Source organism: Triticum urartu, chromosome 3A (genome assembly GCF_056163025.1).
Source record: "Triticum urartu cultivar PI428250 chromosome 3A, HENAU_Tu73, whole genome shotgun sequence".
NCBI classification, from domain to species: domain Eukaryota; kingdom Viridiplantae; phylum Streptophyta; class Magnoliopsida; order Poales; family Poaceae; genus Triticum; species Triticum urartu.
The window spans coordinates 5,720,486-5,746,757 of NC_141875.1; the positions used below are offsets into that span (position 1 = coordinate 5,720,486).

General features: G+C 43.4%; 2 protein-coding genes across 2 annotated transcripts; both read left to right on the forward strand.

Annotated features, from left to right (window-relative positions):
* The first annotated feature begins 10,493 nt into the window (after positions 1-10,493).
* Positions 10,494-17,961, forward strand: LOC125542289 (uncharacterized). The gene is made up of 2 exons (XM_048705255.2): positions 10,494-10,775; positions 17,347-17,961. The coding sequence occupies exons 1-2, from the start codon at positions 10,523-10,525 to the stop codon at positions 17,871-17,873; spliced, it is 780 nt and encodes a 259-aa protein (XP_048561212.2). The 5' UTR covers positions 10,494-10,522; the 3' UTR covers positions 17,874-17,961.
* On the forward strand, positions 10,796-15,799 carry LOC125542288 (disease resistance protein RPM1). Its single transcript, XM_048705254.2, has one exon. The coding sequence runs from the start codon at positions 12,152-12,154 to the stop codon at positions 14,882-14,884; it is 2,733 nt and encodes a 910-aa protein (XP_048561211.2). The 5' UTR covers positions 10,796-12,151; the 3' UTR covers positions 14,885-15,799.
* Positions 17,962-26,272: the final 8,311 nt, after the last annotated feature.

Here is a 26,272-nt window from a genome sequence, read left to right on the forward strand (position 1 = left end):
CGGAATCTGGGCCCACCATCGCTCCTCCATAGCTCGTAGGTTCATTGTTGTCTAGCAACATGACTTCCAAGACAGGATTTTGTACCACTCTGAAGTAGTACGCATCCTTGTCATCCTACGAGGTTTGATAGTGACTTGATTTGAAGTTTCATGATCAATATCATAAGCTTCCACTTCAATTGGTGTAGGTGCCACAGGAACAACTCTTTGTGCCCTGCTATACACTAGTTGAAGTAACGGTTCAATAACCTCATCAAGTCTCCACCATCCTCCCACTCAATTCTTTCGAGAGAAACTTTTCCTCGAGAAAGAACCCGATTCTAGAAACAATCCTTTATTGCTTTCGGATCTGAGACAGGAGGTATACCCAACTGTTTTTGGGTTGTCCTATGAAGATGCATTTATCCGCTTTGGGTTCGAGCTTATCGGCCTGAAACTTTTTCACATAAGCGTCGCAGTCCCAAACTTTTAAGAAATGACAGCTTAAGTTTCTCTAAACCATAGTTCATACGGTGTCATATCATCGGAATTACGTGGTGCCCTATTTAAAGTGAATGTGGTTGTCTCTAATGCCTAACCCATAAACTATCGTGGTAATTCGATAAGAGACATCATGGTATGCATCATATCCAATAGGGTGCAGTTATGATGTTCGGACACACCATCACACTATGGTGTTCCAGACTGTATTAGTTGTGAAACAATTTCCACAATGTCTTAATTCTGTGCCAAACTCGTAATTCAGATATTCATATCTATGATCATATCATAGATCTTTTATCCTCTTGTCACGACGATCTTTCAACTTCACCCTGAAATTACTTGAACCTTTCAATAATTCAGACTCGTGATTCATCAAGCAAATATACTCAACATCTACTCAAATCATCTGTGAAGTAAGAACATAACGATATCCACTACTCGCCTTAGCACTCATTGGACTGCACACATCAAAATGTATTACTTCCAACAAGTTGCTTTCTAGTTCCATTTTACTGAAACCGAGGCTTTCAGTCATCTCGCCCATGTGGTATGATTTGCATGCCTCAAGTGATTCAAAATCAAGTGAGTCCAAATGGTCCATTTGCATGGAGTTTCTTCATGCATACACATCAATAGACATGGTTCGCATGTCTCAAACTTTTCAAAAATGAGTGAGTCCAAAGATCCATCAACATGGAGCTTCTTCATGCATTTTATACCGATATGACTTACGTGGCTGTGCCACAAGTAGGTGGTACTATCATTACTATCTTTTGGCATGAATATGTGTATCACTACGATCGAGATTCAATAAACCATTCATTTCAGGTGTAAGACCATTGAAGGTATTATTCAAATAAACAGAGTAACCATTATTCTCCTTAAATGAATAACCGTATTGCGATAGACATAATCCAATCATGTCTATGCTCAACGCAAACACCAATCTCGATGGTAGAGGGAGCGTGCGATGCTTGATCATATCAACATTGAGAACACTTCCAACACATATCGTCAGCTCACCTTTAGCTAGTCTCCGTTTATTCCGTAGCTTTTATTTCGAGTTACTAACACTTAGCAACTGAACCGGTATCTAATACCCTGGTGCTACTAGGAGTACTATGAAAGTACACATCAACACAATGTATATCTAATATACTTCTATCGACCTTGCCAGCCTTCTAATCTACCAAGTATCTAGGGTAATTCTGCTCCAGTGGCTGTTCCCTTCATTACAGAAGCACTTAGTCTCAGGTTTGGGTTCAACCTTGGGTTTCTTCATTAGAGCAGCAACTGATTTGCTGTTTCATGAAGTATCCCTTCTTGCCCTTGCCCTTCTTGAAACTAGTGGTTTCACCAACCATCAACAATTGATGCTCCTTCTTGATTTCTACTTTCGTGGTGTCAAACATCACGAACATCTCAAGGATCATCATATATGTCCCTGATATATTATTGTTCATCACGAAGCTCTAGCAGCTTGGTGGTAATGACTTCGGAGAAACATCACTATCTCATCTGGAAGATTAACTCCCACTCGATTCAAGTGATTGTTGTACTCAGACAATCTGAGCACAAGCTCAACAATTGAGCTTTTCTCCTTAGTTTGCAGGTTAAGAAAATCGTCAGAGGTCTTATACCTCTTGACGTGGGCACGAGCCTGAAATTCCAATTTCAGCCCTCAAAACATCTCATATGTTTCGTGATGTTTCAAAAAACGTTTTTGGTGCCTCAACTCTAAACCGTTTAACTGAACTATCACGTAGTTATCAAAATGTGTATGTCAGATGTTCGCAACATCCACAGACAACGTTCGAGGTTTAGCACATCGAGCGGTGCATTAAGGACATAAGCCTTCTATGAAGCAATGAGGACAATCCTCACTTTACGGACCTAGTCCGCATAATTGCTACTATCAACTTTCAACTAATTTTTCTCTAGGAACATATCTAAACAGTAGAACTAAAGCGTGAGATATGACATAATTTGCAAAATCCTTTTGACTATGTTCAGGATAATTAAGTTCATCTTATGAACTCCCACTTAGATAGACATCCCTCTAGTCATCTAAGTGATTACATGATCCGAGTGAGCTAGGCCGTGTCCGATCAACATGTGAGACGGACTAGTCAACGTCGGTGAACATCATCATGTTGATCGTATCTTCTATACGACTCATGCTCGACCTTTCGGTCTCTGTGTTCCGAGGCCATGTCTTCACATGCTAGGCTCGTCAAGTTAACCCTAAGTGTTTTTGCTGTGTAAAACTGTCTTACACCCGTTGTATGTGAACGAAAGGATCTATCACACCCGATTAACACGTGATGCTTCGAAGCGACGAACTGTAGCAACGGTGCACAGTTAGGGGAGAACACTTCTTGAAATTTTAATGAGGGATCATCTTATTTACTACCATCGTTCTAAGCAAATAAGATGTATAAACATGATAAACATCACATGCAATCAAATAATAGTGACATGATATGGCCAATATCATATAGCTCCTTTGATCTCCATCTTGGGGCTCCATGATCATCTTGTCACCGGTATGACACCATGATCTCCATCATCATGATCTCCATCATTGTGTCTTCTTGAAGTTGTCTCGTCATCGACATGCAAGTCGTGATTCCCTTGACAAGAACATGATCAATCTCATACATCACATATATCATTCATCACATCCTTTTGGCCATATCACATCACATAGCATACCCTGCAAAAACAAGTTAGACGTCCTCTAATTGTTGTTTGCATGTTTTACGTGGCTGCTATGGGTTTCTAGAAAGAACGTTTCTTACCTACGCAAAACCACAACGTGATATGCCAATTGCTATTTACCCTTCATAAGGACCCTTTTCATCGAATCCGATCCGACTAAAGTAGGAGAGACAGACACCCGCTAGCCACCTTATGCAACTGGTGCATGTTTGTCGGTGGAACCGGTCTCACGTAAGAGTACGTGTAAGGTTGGTCCGGGCCGCTTCATCCCACGATGCCGCCGAATCAAGATAAGACTAGTAACGGCAAGCATATTGAACAAAATCAACGCCCACAACTACTTTGTGTTCTACTCGTGCATAGAACCTACGCAATAGACCTAGCTCATGATGCCACTGTTGGGGAACGTAGCATAAATTCAAAATTTTCCTACGTGTCACCAAGATCTATCTATGGAGAGACTAGCAACGAGGGGAAGGAGAGTGCATCTACATACCTTTGTAGATCGCTAAGCGGAAGCGTTCAAGTGAACGGGGTTGATGAAGTCGTACTCGTCGTGATTCAAATCACCGATGATCAAGTGCCGAACACACGGCACCTCCGCGTTCAACACACGGAGACGCCTCCCATGCCTTGATCCAGCAAGGAGGAGGGAGAGGTTGATGAAGATCCAGCAGCACGACGGCGTGGTGGTGGATGCAGGGCGTCACACTAGCAGGGCTTCGCCTATACTACGAAGGAGAGACGTAACGGGGAGAGAGGAAGCACCAAAGGCTGAGGTGTGAAATCCCTCCTCTCCTCAACTATATATAGGAGGACCAAGGGGGGGTGGTGCGCCAGCCCAGGAGATCTAATCTCCTTGGTGCGGCGGCCAGGGGAGGTTTCCCTCCCCCCCAAGGCACCTCGGGGTGCCTTCTACCACTTGGACTCCTCCTTGGTGGAAACCCTAGGGGCATGGGCCTATAGGGGCTGGTGCCCTTGGCCCATATAGGCCAAGGCGCACCCCCTACAGCCCATGTGGCCCCCCGGGACAGGTGGCCCCACCCGGTGGGCCCACGGGACCCCTCCGGTGGTCCCGGTACAATACCGATAACCCCGAAACTTGTCCCGATGGCCGAAACAGCACTTCCTATATATAATTCTTTACCTCCGGACCATTCCGGAACTCCTCGTGACGTCCGGGATCTCATCCGGGACTCCGAACAATATTCGGGTTACTGCATACACATATCTTCATAACCCTAGCGTCACCGAACCTTAAGTGTGTAGACCCTACGGGTTCGGGAGACATGCAGACATGACCGAGACGTTCTCCGGTCAATAACCAACAGCGGGATCTGGATACCCATGATGGCTCCCACATGTTCCACGATGATCTCATCGGATGAACCACGATGTCAAGGACTTAATCAATCCCGTATACAATTCCCTTTGTCTATCGGTATGTTACTTGCCCGAGATTCGATCGTCGGCATCCAATACCTTGTTCAATCTCGTTACCGGCAAGTCTCTTTACTCGTTCCGTAACACATCATCCCGTGATCAACTCCTTGGTCACATTGCGCATATGATGATGTCCTACCGAGTGGGCCCAGAGATACCTCTCCGTTTACACGGAGTGACAAATCCCAGTCTCGATTCGTGCCAACCCAACAGACACTTTCGGAGATACCTGTAATGCACCTTTATAGTCACCCAGTTACGTTGTGACGTTTGATACACCCAAAGCACTCCTACGGTATCCGGGAGTTGCACAATCTCATGGTCTAAGGAAATGATACTTGACATTAGAAAAGCTATAGCATATGAACTACACGATCTAGTGCTATGCTTAGGATTGGGTCTTGCCCATCACATCATTCTTCTAATGATGTGATCCCGTTATCAACGACATCCAATGTCCATGGTCAGGAAACCGTAACCATCTATTGATCAACGAGCTAGTCAACTAGAGGCTTACTAGGGACATGGTGTTGTCTATGTATCCACACATGTATCTGAGTTTCCTATCAATACAATTATAGCATGGATAATAAACGATTATCATGAACAAGGAAATATAATAATAACCAATTTATTATTGCCTCTAGGGCATATTTCCAACAAGTAGCCCCTGAACCAGGCTTCAATGACGATGAGTCCGGCGCGCAGTTTTGTCTTCGGCATTGCAAGGCGGGTTCCTCCCCCAAATACTCCATAGAAGAGTTTGAACACCAGAATAGTGTCCGGCTCTGCAAAACAAGTTCCACATACTACCGTAGAGAGAATAATATTTCCACAAATCCAATCTGCTGACACGTTTGACAACATGACATCACGCCATGCCCCGGTCATTATTCGAACCATTTTTCTCAACCAGCACCGCACATAACGCAGGGCGGTTTTCTTGACGTGTCTTGTCAAAGCAGAGATCGTGTCCCCCTTATTACGGGACTCTCATCAATACGAACGTGGGTTACCCAACCGCGCCATCAATTACGGCGCCTGGGGAATAAGCAATTTTACCAGGCAAGTGGGGAGGCGCATCGCCTCTTCCACCCTTATAAAGGGACAATGTTTCACCCCTTTTACCCATGGCTTCTACCTCCTTGCTTATCCCTTCTCACGCACTCGAGCTCCAGCGCCCAAGCTCGCGTCCTTCTTCTCAAACCACTCCAAGCATGTCCGGAGCAGGAGGCAAGTGGGTGGTCTCCTCCGTCACGGAGGATGTCGAGGATTTGTCACGGCAGATGTCCTTAGTATCAGGACTTAGTCGCGAGGCCAACGCATCTATGTGGTAGCTTGAGAGGGGTTGAGTGGGACGAGAGACGCAGGGCGGATCAACACATAAGACAAGGATTTAGACAGTTTCGGGCCCCGGGAAATATCATCCGGAATAGCCCTACATGCTGTTTGTGGCTAGGTCTCATTATCATCACGAGAGAGACGCCGTAAACCGGCCCTTTGTGTCTAGCCCTAGAGATTGTTTCTTGCTTGTCCCTCTTTAGGGACCCTGCCCCTCCTTATATATGTTGAAGGGGCGGTTTACATGACTAGTCCTAGTTGGATTAGGATTATTCTATTACAAGTGGAGTCCTAGTCTTGCTTCCTTTGTAAGGGAATATTCCTTGTGCTTTCCTCATAAACCGGCCCACCATTAAACGTGAACCGGCCTTCTGGGCCATGGGCCTCGTCATCCATCTGACCCGCCCGCCGGGTTACTAATGAACCGCCAAGACCGGGCGGGTAGCCCGTGAACCGCCAAGCTCCGGGCGGTTCATGTTCTTTATTAAAAGGAGACCTTAATTTCCCTTAAATTTCCTTAAGGACCCCGCTGTCACGGGAGGGTGGGACAAAAGATGTCAAACAAGTTCTTATTATAAGCATGTATGACTAAATATATAATACACGGCTACATGGAATTCTTGAAGTGATGATCTGGCATAAATGACAAATTCCTATTTCTCAGGCTATTTCTATTTTCTCAGGCTATCGCAAGAACGTAGTGATGATCTGGCATAAATGACAGATTCCTTTTTTTTTCTCTGTAAGCTGTTAAAAGGGCTGGGTTTTGGTTCCTGATACTGAACAGAGTTAGAGACATGGTGCAGGGTTAGAAATGTGGCTTGGCTGTCCCTGATTGCAGGGTTAGAGACATGTTTTCTGGCCCACTTCACCGTTCAATTTGCAGCGACTGTTGTCTAGCAGGAATGTTTCTCCTATTTACAGTGTATTGTCGGATCTCGTCATTTCATCGGTAAGCTGCGGTGGTGATCGGGTGCCACGAAGTGCAAGTTCCTTTGAGAAGTGTACATTTTTTCATGCCAGTAGCAACACATGGTAGTTGACTTGTGGAGTATTGCTCTTCAAACAGGTAGCAAGTGATGTTTGAGTCTCACTCATGGCGTTTCTGGAGATGCGCACCGATGGAGTCCCAGACATTGTTGGAGATTGCTTCAACCTGATCACAACTTCCTGCCTTGATGCTTCAGTTTTCTTTGCCTTGTGAGAAGTGTCTGGTGCTGGTTTCACCAGCGGTAGCGCTAGCTCTAGATGATCAGGTGAACGAGCCGTACCCGTACGTGTGGTGTGGGGAACGTGCTTAGTTTTTTCTCTGCGGCTCGGCTCCTACTCTGCTGTAGTATGACACTGTTTGCTGTTCTTGTGTTTTTTCTGCTTGTTTTTTTTTGAGTGCATTTTTTAGTGCTTTTTCTGCTTGTTTTATATAGGCCTTCTCCTTTCTTTGGCTTTGGTCACAAGAGTGCTTTTCAAATTCAATATTATTTTTTAATTACATGGTCAACATGTTTTCAATATACATTTAACATTTTTAAATGCTTGATTGACACTTTACAAATACAAATTTAACATTTTTCCAATGCAATACAAGATTAATTTTTTTGAATACATGGTCAACATTTTTAAATATAGGTCTTTCTAGATATTTCAACAAGTGACTACATACGAGGCAAAATGAGTGAATCTACACTAAAATATGTCTATATACATCCGTATGTGGTAGTCCATTTGAAATATCTAAAAAAACTTATTTATATTTAGGAGCGGAGGGAGTAATATAGTACAATAATTTTAAAATTTTACTTGCCCTAGGTTTTCCCGCCATAGAAACACAATCTGTACCATGCATTTGCCGCATCCAACGGTTAAGCATGCGGTGAATCCCTGAAACGCTGGCCGTCCGTTCTCATGCATCCGATGGCTAACATTTGTTAGCTCTCTGCCGGCCTGCAAAAGGCTGCTACGCATGAGCCCATGTTTGTAAAGAAATCAGTGAGCGAAAGGACACGGCAGCCAAATGGGTCCCATCGTATTACAAAATCCCTTGGTTAACATGCTTCATTCCGGTGTCTCTGCTCTGCAAGAAGCTGTGTGCAGTGCATAATTTCTGACGCAATAAATACTGCTAAATATTTTTGTTATATTTATGTTCCAATACTTTCTTTCTTTTTGCAAAAACATATGACTTATGTTCCAATACAACTTTATAAACAAGCAAAAAGAGAAAGGAAAGAAATACAACTAGGCCTTTGAGTATTCGTACAGCCAAACAGATTTGGGCAAAACTGTTCCTCCTCAATTGAAAAATAAATAAATTTCTGACTTGGGTCATGTTTGAAATGGGTGTAAGTTTATACATCTGTATTTATTTTATAGGTGTAAATTACAGTCAATATTTTATTTCTGTTTGGAAAGAAAACGATGGAAGATGCCTGTATTTTAAACCGGCCAGGAACATGAGGAAACGCTAATCCAAACAGGACCTTGAGGTGCAAAGACGTGCAAAGCACGTGTCGTTAACTACAGTAGTATATGCAAATATAACATTTTTTAAATACATGATCAACTTTTTTTCACACACATTGTATATTTTTTGCATACATTTTTCATGCACGTGTGAAATATTTTCTCTATACAATTTCAACATTTTTTAAATGCTTGTTTAAAATTCTTTCAATTTTTTCTATAATTCATAGAATATATTTATTTAAAATGTTTGGAAGTTTAAACGAAAGTAAAAAAACGAACTTAAAAAATAAAAGAAAACGAGGACGTAGTCTCCCGCGCGGCTGGACGCCAGCCTTACGCGCCAGAGACATACTCTCACGCGTGCCCCTAGCAGGTCACGGGCCAGCGGAGTTCGTTCGATCAGACTCGGCTGCTCGATACGCAATTTTCTTATTTCGGTTTTATTTCGTCAGTCACCAGTCAACTTTTCACTTTAGAAAAATTCCGAAAACAATTAGAAAAATTGTAAATATATGAACCATGGATTTACCAAAAAAATCACAATCATCTAAAAAGTTCATCTACTTTTAAAAAAATTCATCAAATTTCAAAATAATTCATGGAATTTCAAAAAAGTTATTCATCGGGTTTTAAGAAACTTTCATAAATTTTTAAAAAGGTTCACAAATATGAAAATAATCGATTAAAAAACTTCATGGATTTTTGAAAAATTTAATGGAGTTGAAAAAAGCACAAATTTCAAAAAAAAAGTTCATCGACTTTAGAAAAGAAATCACAATTTAAGAAAACAAACATATGGAAAAGAACAAGAAAAAAGAAATCCGAATAAAAACGTCGGGAAAATGACCAACAAATTTGAAAAAATGAAGAAAGTGATAAAAGGAAACATAAAAGCAAATGTGCACCAGCAGTAAGCTAGCATAGTGCTTACCACGGTTCCTTTCAGCGCTGAGGGTACGAGTTCGAACCCCTTTTTGCCGCACCTTTATTGGAGTTTAAACAGAAGAATAAGGTACTGCTTCTCTCAGTTTACAGGGTGTGCGCGTACCTCCAGGTCGTTAATTTGACCAAGCTAATACAAGTCATATATTACAAAAAATATACCAATATAAACTCAGATATTCTATTTTCAAACGATATAATTTTTATGTTACATAGTTTATATTAAGGTGATAAAATTGACAACCTAGATATACATGTAGGACTTGTAAACTGAAACGGAGGTAGTATATGGGTTGGCCTAGAGCGAAGTGGGGGTATGCGCCCGATGGTAGAAAGACTTAACGGGTGCAACAGGCGTTGCTTAGGAAATGCTGAGGCAAGCGAGCGGGAGGCGGGCTAATGAACGTTCCAACGCATGGGTCAACGGGTGAGCCTACTAGGCTGCGGCCCATGTGCGCACCCCTGTGCAATTTATGAGCACTTTGATGTGTAAGGCGCTGTAGAGGAGCTCCCCGCTCGAGACACACCCCGAGTTTGCATCGAAAAGCTTCTTTTGGAAGAAGAGCTAACATTGCCATGATCTCACAAGAAGATATCAGAGTTCAAGTTGTCTCTTTAATTTGGATCCTTTCGATCTACGTTATTTTTCATCGGTGATGGTTGCTGTTCTGGGATGTTGGTCCTATGGGGTCTTAGCACGACGACTTCCCAACTGTCTACTACAACAATTTGTGCCCGATTCCGGAGAGGGGTGATGACGGCGACGCGCCTTTGGCTCGCTTCGGTGCTTGTAGTCTTCCCTAGATGGTCAACGGATTTGTATGTAATTTTTATTTCTGGTGTTTGTTGTACTGTCATGATTGAAAATGAATCGATTGGAATTTGAAAGTTTTCCCGCAAAAAAAAAGTTGTAGCTGCATGGCTACACCCATGTTCTTCTCCACAAGATCAATATGGAGTTAAATTTTTTATTTAGAAAATCTGGTTTCTGTTTTTTTAGATCCTGTTTGGATTTCTGTTTTTCTTTTTCTTTTTTGAGCAACTGTGGGATTTCTGTTGAGAGGGAAGAAGTGTGGACCACAAAAATGTCGATGCAACAAGGTGAAAGATTAGCAAGACATGTGGGCTTATGGGCCCTGGGCGGTTGAAAGAAAGCGTTATGTCCTTTCCTCCCCCAAATCCGAATGGGCTCGCCGGCGGCGAGCTCGGCCACTCCGGCTCCGGCGACCGAGCCTCCCCTCCCCATCTCTCTCCAGCATACATAGTCTCCGTGCCCCCCAGCCCCTCCCCTCCCCTCCCCTCCCCTCTCCTTTCCACCACCGGACGGCAAAGGCGCGCGCTTGGCGGCGCACCGTCGGTCAGTCGCCAGACTCCTTCCACCGGTAATTGCCAAATTATTTACCTTTATTATTGCCCCATCTTACGCGGGATTACCATCCTTGTCTTAATTTTGAGGTCTAGAATTCCTTGGTCTTAATTGTGAGGATACCAAAGCAGAGAGTAGGGTTTGGGGTCTGAAACTGCAGATTAGTTCCTACCGACAGATGGTTCTTGGTAGATGTAATCTTAGTTAGTGCCTGCCCCCAAGATGGAGTAGTAAAGTAGACCTAGCTTAGCAGATCTCAAGGAAAGTATTACACTACAATTACCACTAACTAATTGTTGCAGCATGTTAATCCATGGCACAGGCTTGTGTTTATCGTCGTCCCTTAAGAAAAGATTTCGGTTAGATACAAAAATTATTTACGCGGTTTGACACTATAGTTAACTAAAGCTACAAATTCGGCCAAGCCGTGCTGATCTCGGTCTCAATCACATCCACGGCAATCCATTCTAAATTCTTCACATGGACATATATGTTGGCCAAAAGTACGTATATACTTGAGGGGAGGACGGACACTGTCATGCTAATTAATTTGCATTTTGGTGGTTGTATGCATCTTGAGATTCACAGGGTGATAAAATAGTATGTTATCATCGGGAAGGAGATATGTATTCCTCAGCCTTGATCAGAGCTATCTTTTGACGCGTGGATCTGACAATAATACTTTGTGCTTACAAAAGGTCCTACTTAACAAGGGCTAGTTGAGCTGACGGATCATGACCATCGGGGCAGCTCATCCAGCCATCTCAAACGTTGGTTCTCACCAGGATTAATTGGGGTGGATGGCTCACGCGGCTTTTCAAAACCTATTAGGTTGTAGTCTGGCTTGCAGAAGATTGGTCATGTGCAGTTTCTTTACTCAAGCCTTGGATAAAAATTGAGATGCAAAAGATGAAGCTATAGGCAAGGATTTCAATGTAGTTTGATGAAATTTTCAGTTTTGTCAGCTATTTTCATTTTTGTGTGTGTTCTGGTTTCTTCGATATAGCATATTCTTTTAGTTAATGAATAAAGTCAGATCATTCCGAAACAAATAAAAAAGAGAGGATAGGGACGCTGGTGGTGGTGGTTGGGGGAGGTGCATTTGGCCAGAAAGTCGTCAGTTGGTGGGACGCACGTACTGTTAAACTCATTTAGTTCAGAAAATTAGTGTACCCTTGCAGCTCTTGATTCTTTTTCATGAGTAGCATATAGAATGTCAACTTGGTTGAGCACATTGATTATAACTTGGTTTAGACTTAAGAGACCTCTGAGGATTTTTCACCACATGACCACCTAAACACTCAGAGAAACAGGGCAACCAAGAATACACGTGCATACACCAGATCCATTTGAAACTCTGCTCGAGTTCTCGGACGTGATCCCAGATCCACCATGGCAGAGGGTGTTGTAGCGTTGCTGATTGCCAAGCTTGGTTTTGCCTTGGCAAAAGAGGCAGCAACCTTTGGTGCATCGCTGCTATGCAAGGAAGCATCTGCACTCAAGGGTCTCTTCGGCGAGATCCGTGAGGCCAAGGAGGAGCTGGAGAGCATGCAGGCCTATCTCCAGGGGGCGGAGCGGTTCAAGGACACCGATGAGACCACCGGCATCTTCGTCAACAAGGTTAGGGGCTTCGCCTTCGAGATCGAGGATGTGGTCGACGAGTTCACCTACAAGCTGGAAGACACCCATGGGGGATTCGCGACCAAGATGAAGAAGAGGGTCAAGCACATCAAGGCATGGCGCCGTCTGACACTCAAGCTCCAAGATATTAAGGGCAGGCTTCAGGGTGCAGATAGGAGAAAGGTCCGCTACGACATGAGAGGGATTGATAGAGGGGGCTGCAACAATGTTCAGTCAAGATCTGCTGACCATTCTCTGAATCCTCCTAGGGAAGAGGATCTTGTGGGTATTGAGGAGAATAAGGACAAGCTGATGCACTGGCTGGTGGGTGATTTGGAGGAGCAGGGGAGCAAAATTGCAACTATTTGGGGAATGGGAGGTGTGGGTAAGACCACTTTGGTTCATCATGTGTACAAGGCCGTGAAGATGGACTTTGCTAAATATGCGTGGATAACAGTATCAAGTAGCTACCAAGTTGAAGACTTGTTGAGACAGATAGCAACTGAACTCGGTGTCGCAATTGGCCTCGCGGACGCAAACAGGAACCTGGTTGAGGTAATCCATAATCATCTGCAAGGTTCAGAATATCTCATAGTTCTGGATGATGTTTGGCATTTGGATGTTTGGTTTAAGGTAAGGAATGCATTTCCTACAGAAAGCACTAGTCGATTTGTCATCACCACTAGAATCCAGGAGGTGGCATTGCTGGCAACAAAAAACTGTACAATCAAATTGGAACCATTAGAAAGACATCATGCATGGCAGTTATTTTGCAATGAAGCCTTTTGGAACAATGAGAAAAAAACATGCCCAGATGAACTAGAAATTTTAGCTCAAATGTTTCTGGATAAGTGTGGTGGCTTGCCCATTGCTATTGCTTGTGTAGGCCGCTTGTTGTCATGCAGGCATCCAACATACTCTGAATGGAAAAGTTTATACAAGGAGTTAGAGTTGCAGCTCAGTAATAATGTGATCCTCGATGTTAATGCTGTTCTGAAAGTCAGCTTGGAGGACCTTCCAACTGATCTGAAGAACTGTTTTCTGTACTGCACAATGTTTCCAGAGGATTATCTGTTCCAAAGAAGACAGGTAATGAGGCATTGGATAGCATTTGGATTCATTAAAGAAGCAGGGAACAAAACATTGGATGAAGTGGCAGAGGGTTACCTGAACAAACTTGTAAACAGAAGCCTACTGCAGGTGGTCGAGCGGAACCGGGCTGGCCAAGTTTATAGGTGCCGAATGCATGACATTCTCCGTGTTTTAGCTCTCACTAAATCAGAAGAGGAATCCTTTTGTCATGTTTACAATGGCTTAACGCCTTTTTCGACCAAGAAGACGCATCGTCTGTCAATTCAGAGTACAAACGTGGAACAATTGGCCCCGTTGCTGTGTGCAACAAGTCTCCGCTCTCTGCATGTTTTTGAGAGTCATCTGAGAATTGATTCTCTAGAGGCTTTCCTCAAACCTTTCAACTTACTGTCAACATTGGATCTGCAGGGAGTTCAAATCAAGAGACTACCCAAGATTGTCTTCAACTTGTTTAATCTCCGCTTTCTAGGTCTTCGAGATACTCATATTGAGTATCTCCCAAAAGAAATAGGAAGGTTACAGAACCTGGAAGTCCTTGATGCTTACAATTCTATGCTATCGGCGCTTCCAGTGCAAGTAGCCACACTTCGGAAATTGAAATACCTGTATGTGGTTACTATTCCAGCTGGAGCTGACGAGAGAGTTCTTACTTTTGAAGGGATCCAGGTGCCTAAGGGTATCGGCAATTTGACCGACTTGCTGGCCCTGCAACTTATCGAAGCTAGCAGTGAGGTTCTGTTTCAGCTAGGATATTTGACCAAGATGAGAAGTTTTTCTATCACTAAAGTTAGGAGTGGTCATTGGGCAGATTTGTGTGGGGCCATCGCGAAAATGGTTCATCTTGTTCATGTAACAATCCATTCACTTGATCAAAGGGAAGTTCTGCAGCTGGAATCACTATGCTTACCACCAACAGTTTCGGAAGTTGTAATATATGCGCAGCTGGACCAAAGAGTTCTACCTCAGTTCGTCTCATCCAGTTCAAAACTCATTAACCTCACTGGTTTACATTTGGGTTGGTCCAAATTAGATGAAAACTCTTTTGCGTGCCTCTTGGGTTTGCATGGCTTAGTTACACTTGTCCTTAATAAGGCTTATGATGGAAAGGAGCTGAACTTTCCTGCAACATCACTTCCAAAACTCAAATATTTACGGATATGGGATGCTCCAAATCTCAGCAGAGTTACAATTAAACAACGTGCGATGCAAAATATTGTTCAACTAATTCTCACTGACTGTCCAGAATTGAAACATCTTCCTCATGGCATCGAGCATCTTAGTACCCTCGAGTACCTGAAGCTGTGCGATATTTCCGAAGAGCTGACACGGAAGCTTCAGCTAAATGAGGAATCAAAGGAATGCAATGAAGATTGGATGAAAATTAGCCATGTGAGATGGGTTGACTTTAATTAGGTGTAGTGAGTGCAGGCAGGGGTTTCTAGTTGGAGATGCAACGTTTGTAGTGTGCTATACCTTTTCCAGTTTGAAATGGTGAAGTACTTCTCCTTTATTAGTGTTTTGATCTTTGTTGGTGATGCCACATCCATTTTCCCCTTGCTTTCTCGAGTGAACTTATTTCTACACAGTTGGTCATCTAGCTTCATCTTGTTATTTGATGATGTCATGTGGGCGGTATGTAGAACTTTCATTTTACCGTCATCTCAACAATTAACCCAGTTTTAAATTCAAGTTTCCTGTACTCAAATTCCAATTAACAGTTTCGTTAACCAAATATGTGCGCTTGATTGTACAGTGGTAGGTTTCCGTATACCTTGATGTGTTTGCTTCCTTAGGTTCATGTTCACAAGGCAACAAATAAGGTTCCAGGGTGAAGATGTGAATTAATGTGTGCATGAAGATCCGTTTGTGATATTAAGAATCATTTGTCTCCATATATATGTATGTGCATCCTTTGATGCATACTGCAAGCAAGTAATTCAGTTGCAGCCATGGAATGGTCCATCGAGAATGAAAAACAAAACAAAACTAGAGAGTCCAAACGGAAAAGCATCTCATACAAAAGAGGGGCCAACAGCACTACTGAAATTTCTGACCTCAAAAGCCCAGTATTGTTTCCTTTTAGCTCTGTATGTGAGCCAATGCAGATCTATTCCCTATACTGGTGTTCTTGTCGGCAGTAAAAAATATTTTTTTTGTTTATATTAGTATGTCAGAATGCTATGTAGCACCTCCTATTTAGTCAGGCTACTGCAACAACATATTGATGATTTTGCATGATGACACGTTACTATTTTTCCTGTACACGCTGTTAAAAAAAAGGGTGTTGGTTTCCTGGATATTTAACAGTGGATATATTGCTAGCTGTCCCTGATTGCAGGTTAAAGACATGGTTTCTGACTCACCATGCCGTTCAGTTTGAAGAAACACTTGTACATTCAGTTCAGTTTGCAGAAACACTTGTACATTCAGTTCAGTTTGAAGAAACACTTGTACATTCAGTTCAGTTTGCAGAAACACTTTTACGTTTAGTTTATCATTCAGTTTACACGTGGAGGATGAGCGGGGTACCGGTGTCTATATGGGCCTAAAGACCACATATGATTCAATAGAAACACTTGTACATTCAGTTTACCATTCAGTTTACACGTGGAAGACGAGCGGGGCGGCAGTGGCTGGAGGGTCTCCTGCTCTGCAGTCTGCACTCTGTTCTCCCTTCACTCAGTTCTATGAGTAGCTCATCTCCGTGTGCATGCACCACCACCACATTTGGCCGTCGCCGGCCATCCTGTGCACCCCTGGCCGAGTTGGCACTACCACTGTGTTCCTAGAAGTCCCTATCGAGGACTTTTATCTTTGTTACTCCCACCATCCCAAAATAAGTGTCCCACTTTAGTACAAAGTTGTATTAAGATCGAGACACTTATTTTGGGACGGAGGAAGCATTATTTAAGATACAAACTGTTAGAATAAATCCGAGACATACCGTCGATCATCCGAGGACCAAGCAATCACACGAGCACGACACCGAGATTTGTTAACGAGGTTCACCGATCTGACTACATCCCCGGGGCTTGACTATGGGCGCTTCTCCCCGTGACACCGCTACAATACCGCACTCGGTCGCCCTGGACGCTGGCACATGCCGCCGGCTTCCCCTGCGTTCCGATGCTATCGTGTATCTAGCCCCGCTATATATGAGAGGCCTAAGATACTAGGACACGACTCCATATCTTATATAAACATAATACAATTACAAGTCTAATTGTAACCTACCTTGTACATATATTCGACGCAACTCCAACACAAACTCGGTGACTGTAGTTTTTCTGCTTGCTTCGAACGTTGTATTCATTGGGCATCCTCATTACCAAGTTGTTGGTGCTACAGGAGCATTAAGAGAATCCAGATGAGCAGAAGAAGACCTGAGGAATTGTGACAGTGATCCTTGGACACGCAACATATACTAGTCATATGCAGTATCTCAACTGCTTACATCGTCGAGTAGCAACATTAGAAGGGTTATGCTTAACCATGGCTAAGATTATAGTACATCATTGCTAGCTTAATTACCACTTGGGCTTACGTATGTAGTTTGAGTAGGCGTCACTCTGTGCGTGAAACTCAACTATGTTGCTCCTCCTTGAATCTTGCCTGGTCCAGTGCTAATATATTGCTACTGTTTTGGACTGCATGATTTTTTTTTGTGAGGATTTGGAATGAATGATTTGACTTGTGGAATTTTCTCGAGGAGGTGTCTTATATTCTTGTTGACTGGTTTTGAATTAGAAAGACACAAGTGAAGCCATGCTAACATGTTAGGCTATTGCAAGAACGCATTGGTGATTTGTTTTTTGAACATGAGACACATTGATGATTTGGCACAATATATAACATGTTACGGTTTTCCTCTGCAGGCTATCAAAAGGGTTGTCTCTGCGGTGGCGCATGCTGGTGGGCGGCGAGCTGGCTGGTTGGCTCCGATCCGGTTGGGTGGTGGGGTTTGGAGTTGGGAGAAATCCTTGCCGGGTCTTTCGGCTACGATGCGGTGACGCCTGCGGGTGCCACCATTCCTCCCTGGAGGGTGTCGGTGGTCTTCATTCCCCTCTATCCTCCGCGTGCCGCGGGAAACCCTAGGACACGTCCGGGCAGCAGCGTCGTCGGCGTTGCATTCCTTCCTGGGGGTGCTGCTTGGTACGCGGAGGATCGGAGCCTAGGATCGTGGTGGGTAGATTTCGGAGGGCGCAGCGGTACTGGGTCATCCGCGCTTTGTCGAGCTGCAGGTGTTGGCATTGTTTCTTCTTCTTTTTTTTTGGCTTGTTGTGTTGCTCGCCCCAGCGTTTGCTCTGTGCTCGGTGTTGGTGCTTTGGAATACAAAGCGGGGGGAAACCCTTTTTCGGTAAAGGGTTGGGCTTTGGTTTCCGCATGGGCTATATATCGTTAGGTGTCCCTGATTGGAGGTTGGTTTCCGACTCACTTTACCCTTCAGTTTGAAGAAATACTTGTGTGAATGTCAGGTGTAATTTGGTTTCCCACTATTGGTTAAGGAATGCTAATAATGAAATAACTGATAGAGCTGCTAATGGATTTCATGTCCCTCTTGATCTCCATTCTCATTGGACGTTTTGACTTAGTAGCTATGTGATTTTTCACTTTGATCCACGTACTTTATTTCTTCTTTCACTACTTCCTTTCGTCTATCTTCTTCGGGCTCTGTATTGGGAACCATTCTTTTCCCGGTTCCCGTTAGAATAGAGGTGTAATTTGGTTTTCCAGTTACAGTGCATTATCAGATTCAATCATTTCGTCCGTAAGCCGCGACCTCCTATTTGCATACTTCAAGCCATCCTTCGCAGCGACCTTATAGCATAGATTGAAGGGAAGAGCATCGTGTGCATTGCTCGCGGTAGGGCGGAGGTTTTAACCAACTTTTCAAAAAGGAAAATGCCTATGATTTAAAATTCAATGGATGCATGCATACTCTAGCCCATGATTAATGTAAAAAAATTAGGAAATGTGAGACAATCATCATTAGTACTCCTATATATCTGAATTTCTCATTTACGAAAAAAAGTGAGCCTCTTAATTAAACCGGAATGAAGTGAGTAGCACGAGTGCGCAAACATCAACATTTATTGTACATCAATAAAAAGAGCCGTCACTGGATCAGCTCATCGACCGAATCGATTGTTTCATTTCATGCATAATCTCATCCATAGGGACGCGCGGCGCGGCCTTCAGTTCCTGCTGACATGCAGGTTCTTGGTGCGGAGCAGCAGCGTCGTCATGGCCGCACTCTGGGCAGCTCATGGGGATCGGCGTCGGCGCTTCCAACCCCATGGCGCTGGTGGTTTCCATCCATCACGGTTGCCGGTCGCTACCCCATATCCATATTGCTCAGCATCTGCATGATGCATGCGTCGATGCCACCGATAGCAAATCATCAAAGGTAAGCTAAACTAGTCCACTATAAAAACTTGAAAAACACCTCTGAACGTGGCCACGTACCATTGTCGGGGGCGGCAGAGCATGGCAGCAGGGAGCATACGATCAGCAGGAGGAGGATTGCCACGGCGCGTGCGAGCGGCTTCAGCTTCATGGTCAGCGATCCTGCCCTGCCTCCCCAGCTTCCGTTCTGAATACACAAGAGAGAGGATGATTAATGCCGGCCAGGTTACTCCTAGTTAAGTAGTGCTCGTATATAATTGCGATTTGGCCTTGTGTCAACGGCTTGTCTGACCAGATGACACTGGCATTAATCTAGTCTAATCACACTCTCTCTTCTGTACTGCCATTTGAACAGATCTAGCTAGTTAGCTTAGAAAACCCCAAGTCAAGTGGTCGAAGTCATCTCTTCGATCACTCAGTATTCTTGAGTCCGATGCTGTCCCCTCCAAGTCAAGTCAAGTCGAGGGTATCTCTCCAACGCAGTCGCGGTTTTTGAACAGGTCAAGCAGAAGCTAGCTGCTAGTAAAAAGATATGAGTGTAAAAAATGGAGATCGTACATTCATCATGAGCGACCAATCAAGGCCTGCGTGCAATTGATGGGGCGCCATGAAAATGTGATACTGTAATTTTACTACACTCATCCACGATATTGTTCCGCCTTTTTGCTAATGAATTGATCACTAAAGGAGTGGAGGCCTACATGATTATCTTGTTGATGAGAATGTGCGAGTGTTCACTATGATTCTATATCTTTTTTAGATGCAATGAACCTGGCGGGCCATCATCGCACACGACGAGATCAGCCTGAGCGACAATATCCACAGGTGCGCCCTGCAGCTTGTGCTCTCCAATGGCGGCGGTGCACGTTCCTCTGTCGCCATGATGGCCGCCACATGTGTCGCAAAGGAGACCGAGCTCATCGTCGAGAGGCTGAGGGTTGGTCCTGTTGCTGTAGACCCAGAAGAACCCCCTGACCTGAGAACACAGATTACGGAAGCTCGCCTTGAGCTGCATTTCGCAAAGCCATCTTCAGGCTTGCTCTGATGTTGCTCTGCTGGGCATTACGAAGGAGGCTCACACCATGGTTCAGAACCCGAGGAAAGGGTACCACGACTACTACGAGGCTTACCTGAACAGAGAGATCCGAAACTTTGTATTGGATGTTTTCACAGAGAAACTGGTGCTTACGATGATTTTAGGCCAGATTCTGTTGCTCAGCTTGAAGCAGATGCAGAGCACCGTTGCTGGGGCAACAAAACAACCTTGTAGAGTCTGAGGAGGCGTCGGGGATTGAAACCCCTGAAAAGAAGCAGCAGGTGGAAGGAAAGGTGCATCATATGCACCCAGCCAGACCAGGGGACTTTTTTTTTTGAGAAATCCTTCATTCCTTATTTCCATATATGATATTAACTTGCATCTTTCATATCATACCATATATTGTATCCACCGAGAACTCTGTTTTTTTTTCTGATGCATTCCCTGTATAGTCTTATTGTTGGTGGTGATATTGATTTTCCTTTAGCTAAGAACTCATTAGTATGCGATGTTGTGCCGTTGAAACCATGTCACCGTTCAGCTTACAGCAAATGTTGTCTAGCAGGAATGCTTCTTCAATTTACAGTGTATTGTCATCGGTAAGCTGCGGTGGTGATCGGGTGCCACGAAGCACAAGTTCATTTGTTCAATGGCTTTGAGAAGTACATATTTCTTGATGCCGGTAGCAACACATGGTAGTTGACTTGTGGAGTATTGCTCTTGAAACAGGTAGCAAGTGATGTTTGAGTCTCATGATGTTTCTGGAAAAGCGCACGGATGGTGTCCTGGACATTGGGGATTGCTTCAACCTGTAAGTATGGACCCTGATCACAAATTCCTACCTTGATGCTTCAGTTCCCTTTGCCTTGTGAGAAGTGTCTGGTGCTGGTTTCAGAATTAAGCATCATTCAGATGAACTTATGAAGTGTCTGGCCGGCGTCTGATGCGAACAGGTTAATGAAGCTAAGAGTTTGTTGATCCGTCTGTAAAATTAAGCATCATACAGGTCCCATAAATGTAGGCGCATCCTTTGAGTTGCAGAATATAAGCAATTAATTCACTTGCAACCATGGAATTGCCCGTCGAGAACTTAGTTCTTTTCTGATCCATCCCTGTGGCCTTGTTCGGTTAAGCCACTCCTCAAGTGGATTGGAGTGGAATGGAGGGGATTTGGGGAAAATTTGAACTAGATGGGATTTAATCCCTGCCAATCCCTGTCAATCCCTCTCATTTTTCATGGAACCGAACAAGGCCTGTATCGGCAGCAACTTTGTAATGTCCTGCCGCTGGAACCATGTCAGAATGCTCCTATTTAGTCAGGCTACCGCAGCAACATATTGATGATTTTGGCTGATGACATGTTACTATTTTTTCTTCTGTAGGCTGTCGAAAGGGCTGTCCCTGATTGCAGGTTACAGACACGGTTTCTGGCTCGCTTTACCGTTCGGTTTGCAGAAACACTTGTACATTCAGTTTACCGTTCAGTTTACACGTGGAGGTCTCCTGCTCTGCAGTCTGCATTCTGTTCTCCCCTCATTTGGTTCTGTGAGTGGATCAGGGAAAATGGACGGCGACTTCAGTCCATACATACATGATATGTGCATCCGTTGAGCTGCAGAATGTATACAACTAATTAATTCCCTTGCAACTATGGAATGACCCACCGGGACCTTTGGTTTCGTCTCATGTATTCCTTGTATAGGCTTCTTGATGGCAGTAACACTGATCTTCTATTTGCTAAGAACTCATTAGTATCGGATGTTGTGCCGCGGAGACCATGTCAGAACGATGTGTAGTAGCATTTCCTATTTGGTCAGGCTATTGCAGCAACATAGTGATGATCTGGCATAATAACAAGTTACTATTTTTCCCCCTCCATGAGCTATCAAAAGGGTTCCTGATATTGAAAGGGCCTGGGTGCAGGTGCTCTAAAATATATTTTCCTGCCGCTAGCTGTCCCTGATTGCAGGTTTCTGACTCACTTCACCCTTCAGTTTGCAGAGACTGTTGTCTAGCAGGAATGATTCTTCCAGTTACAGTGCATTGTCATCAGATCTCGTCATTTCATCGGTAAGCTGCGGTGGTGACCGGGTACCATGAAGCGCAAGTTCCTTTGGTCAATGGCTTTGAGAAGTAAATATGCCTTGATGCCGGCAGCAACACATGGTAGTGGACTTGTGGAGTATTGCTTCTCATGGTGTTTTTGGAAATGTGCACGGATGGAGTCCTGGACATTGGCGATTGCTTCAACCTGCAGGTATGGATCCTGATCACAACTTCCTACCTTTGCCTCGAGAGAAGTGTCTGGTGCTGGTTTCAGCAGAGGTAGCGCTAGCTCTAGATATTTTCTAGTCGGCTGCTGGTTCGTTTCAATTCCAATAATGTGTAGTCATATGGTGCTTCCTGTTCTGTAGATGATCAGGCCAACTCGAAAGTTTATGAGAAGAAGCCGGTGTGGGCTGCTTAATTTCTTGTCTTTGGGTTTTTTTTTTCTCCTCGTTTCTGCTATGTTTTTCTTCTTTGGCTTTGGACACAAGACTGCTTGTTATACCCCTTGGTTTCAGGTAAATGAAGTCGGTTTCCTCCCAAAAAAAAGGTAGATAAAATCAGAAAGGAAACTCTCTTTCTTCAAAAAAGGAAGAAAACGGTATGTTATTAGTAGCATGTACATTCTGATTTGCCGGGTGTTGTGCCATACCATTATTCCGCTCCGCTCTGAATCGAGGTTCACAACACAGAGACAGCACAAACGGAGACCCATCTTGCTCTGGTCCTTATCCTAAAGACTTCAAGCGCAATTGGCTGGCAGGCATCACGACAGGACGGCATAGTACGTAGTTGCCATTGGCTTCACACCGGCAACACAGCTGTGCCTCTCTTATTGTCGATTCTAAAAGAGGTTAACTTGATAATTGAAAGACCGTGCGACAACTGTTCGGCAACATACCTATACAACTCCGAACGGTTAGGTGGAACTATAGTGCATTGGATTGGGATCACACATATATAACTCGGTTTCAATAGCAGTAATAGGGTGATGTGTAACTTGCAGTGTCGCGGAAACTATGTCAGAATAACTTGCGGTGATGTGTAATTTCGGCGGTGGTGTCACCCTGGTAGCCAAATAGAAATATGGTTGGGCCTTTCAAGTTATCTGGTTTTTTTTTTGCGAGAACAAGTTATTTGCTTTAATTGGTTGGTCAGTAGAGATTAGTTGGTCAGTAACTACAGGGTTAGTTGGTTGATAGCTATAGCCAAGCCTTGTTTACGCATGATCACACATGAAAATTCACCGTGCTTTAATTTTTCTAGCTAGTCTGTAGCTTTTGGATTTGATCATTATAAATGCTTGTATTCCTTTAAGGTTGGTTGCTACATTGTTGTTTGCTATTTTCCTTTCTCTCTTGCTATTAATTTGATAGTTTTCATCCACATTTTCCGCAAACTTAATTACAATTATCAAGAATTTAATTGAGCCATTCAAGTTCTCGAGATCATGGAGAGCTAAGAAAGCACAGAGGTCAGTCGTGTTCTTGTTTATTCAATATCAAAAACTAATTTTATACTTTTGATAATTGGCCCTGGAAATAGAAGTATGCATATGTTCACCATTGATCCCACTTTCCTGATTTAGCATCTAACCTGAAAAATGATGCCCTCTGGACTTCCTTTTCACCTTTTTCTGCCAAGACCAGAAGACTAATCTACATCATCTCTGCAGCCCAAAGTACAAGTGGCTAGCGTGACCTTGCGAGCTCCCTGTCAAGACTTAATAGTCACTTGACCCGCAAGGAAAAAAGGGGGCCAAACAGGATACGGTGGCTAATCACAGGACCCATCTAGCTAGCTAGTTGCTACTGATCTGATATGTAACTTCTGTTCAACTCAAAATTAAGCAGCAGACAACTAATTTCACCTGTTTGTAGCTAGCTAGTTAGTGGCTACAATGTGTTGAGCAATGATGGTTAACCTGTGCTTAGGAAGGGGGTTGGCGCGCAAACCCTTGAGTAGGTTACCATTGAAAAGAGGATTATATTTTCTGTTTCTATGGAAGAATGAACCGGTTCAGGTGTAAACTCGAGAAAACCATTTCTCAGACATGCCTCCGATTCATAGTATGGCATGCAAGGATTGATGCAATTCCTGCTGGTGATATTCGTATACGTACTTTCAGCTTGACATGCTAATGTTTGATGTAATCATATTCTTTAAAGATAATATTATCTCTTTTTTGCAGGAATACATATCAATATTCTACATTTGCATGTATTTTTGGTTGGTGTTTATGGTTGCTTGGGTTTTAATTTCATTACTTAGCTGCCTAATCGCATTCTCCTGTCGGTACTTTGTTTTATGTGCTCATGTCGTAATCTAACCTATCTTTATAGCTTAATTGTTTGTGTTTTCTCGTTTTGATATTTTGCACCGGAACAAATAATCTTTATGGCTGTAATAATATGGACTCTAATATTTCAGTTGCCTAAGATTAAATGTGAGCTGATTGTTTTCCCTTGCCGTTAGATTTGCAGAAGATGGTATGCATTTCATCCATTTTTTTCTCTATACCGGTGTTAACCCCACTCTCGGTTTTCCAGCTATGTTACCTCCCTCCTCATAAGGTCCTATCCTCTGTTGATACATGCTTTTTTTGGCGGGGTCTCTGTTGATACATGCTGATATAGTTGTCGCCCTCCTCCTTGGTCTCCGGCAGCTACCGCCTCCATATCCAACATTGTCTCTCATTGCCATGCTACTGAAGCATGGCTTGCCAGCATACATGTCCATCCAATCCTATACATTGACCTTCCCTCTCGGATCAATGGCCCAACAACCATCATATGTGCTTGCCCTGGACGTTGATGCTTCTTGCCTCACAACACCATCCTAACACACGATCGCCCCTCTCGCCTACCAACCATCTTTCTAAGTTTGAGGAGCATGATCTGACGACATAGTGTGAATACCTACCATGCGAAAACCCTAACCTCGAACCCTCATCCTTAAAACGGGTGAGGAATATGTACAAGTTAGTCACCACCACCAATTGCGAGGAGTTCAGCCGTCATCGATATCTGGCCGGTTCTCCTCGCCTTCGATCATATTTTGGTGTTGGGAGGTAGGGGGAACCTCGGCTCCTCTTAGGGCTGTCTAGAATATTTAGCATTATGAGTTTTGTGGTCCTTGTCAACAACACAATGGCGGAGGCGTGTTTTCTTTGGGTATAAATGGCATCTGGTTATTCATCTGTTGCGCTTTCTTGGCGGCGCTAGAATGCCATGGAGGTTTGCTCTGTGCAGTGATTGTCATGTAGTTCGAAACTCATGGCTTCCCAACTATTTTGATGGGCGACTCAAGGGGCTTTCTTAAACCTTTAAGGTAACCAAGTTTGTGCAGGTGTATGAGTGGTGCTGCCATTGCTCAGGTCTAATTGCAGTCGGTTCACTAGAGTCTTGGCAATATTTCATCTTGCAAGGATTGGTGCGATGGAGGAGATGTTCCAAGAATTTTTTTTGGTAGTTCTTAGCATTAGGCGTTACATTGTAGTTTATTGGATCACTGATCCATACATTGTACCTTAATAGTTGTTGACTTTTAAATTTTTAATAAAGTTACATGTGATTCTAAAAATATTATGTAAAACCCCATAGACATACTAGGACAACTAAATAATATCATAGATGTAATAATGGGATTGTAATCATTCTCCAAATGATCGATTAGCGTCTGTAAATCAATGCGCAATGTATCACCTGGACAAACAAACAGTACTCAAATGCACGTGTGTGATTATTGTGGTCATACACTCCCCACACACTGCATAGGTACTCAATTCCTCGTGTACTTTGAGAATCACAAACAAAACTAAACAAACATACATACTTCAAGTCTTCAACACGACAGTCTTTGGTTGCCGGGGACAAAAGGAATCACTAGGGATATGTTAGAATTTTTAATACTATGTAACTTTTGTTCAACTCAAAATTAAGTAGCTGACAACTAATTTGCACCTGCCTGTAGCTAGCTAGTTAGTGGCTATAGTGTGTTGACCAATGCTAGTTAACCTGTGCTTAGGAAGGGTGCAAACCCTTGAGTAGGTTACCGTTGGAAAAAAGGATTATATTTTTCTGTTTCTATGGCAAAATGAACCGGTTCAGCTGTAATTGTGCGAAAACCATTTCTCAAACATGCCTCCGATCCATAGTATGGCATGCAAGGATTGATGCAATTCCTCCTGTTGATGTTCGTATACGTACTTTCAGTTTGACATGCTAGTGTTTGATGTAATCATATTTGGTTAAATATAATATTATCTTTTTTTTGCAGGAATACATATCAATATTCTACATTTGCATGTATTT

Excerpts from the sequence above, each read along its gene's own strand:
- LOC125542289 (XM_048705255.2), top strand. The coding sequence starts at position 10,523 with ATGGGCCCTGGGCGGTTGAAAGAAAGCGTTATGTCCTTTCCTCCCCCA. Across the intron at positions 10,776-17,346 it reads TCGCCAGACTCCTTCCACCG|GCTATCAAAAGGGTTGTCTC; the intron begins GTAATTGCCAAA and ends TTTCCTCTGCAG.
- LOC125542288 (XM_048705254.2), top strand. The coding sequence starts at position 12,152 with ATGGCAGAGGGTGTTGTAGCGTTGCTGATTGCCAAGCTTGGTTTTGCC.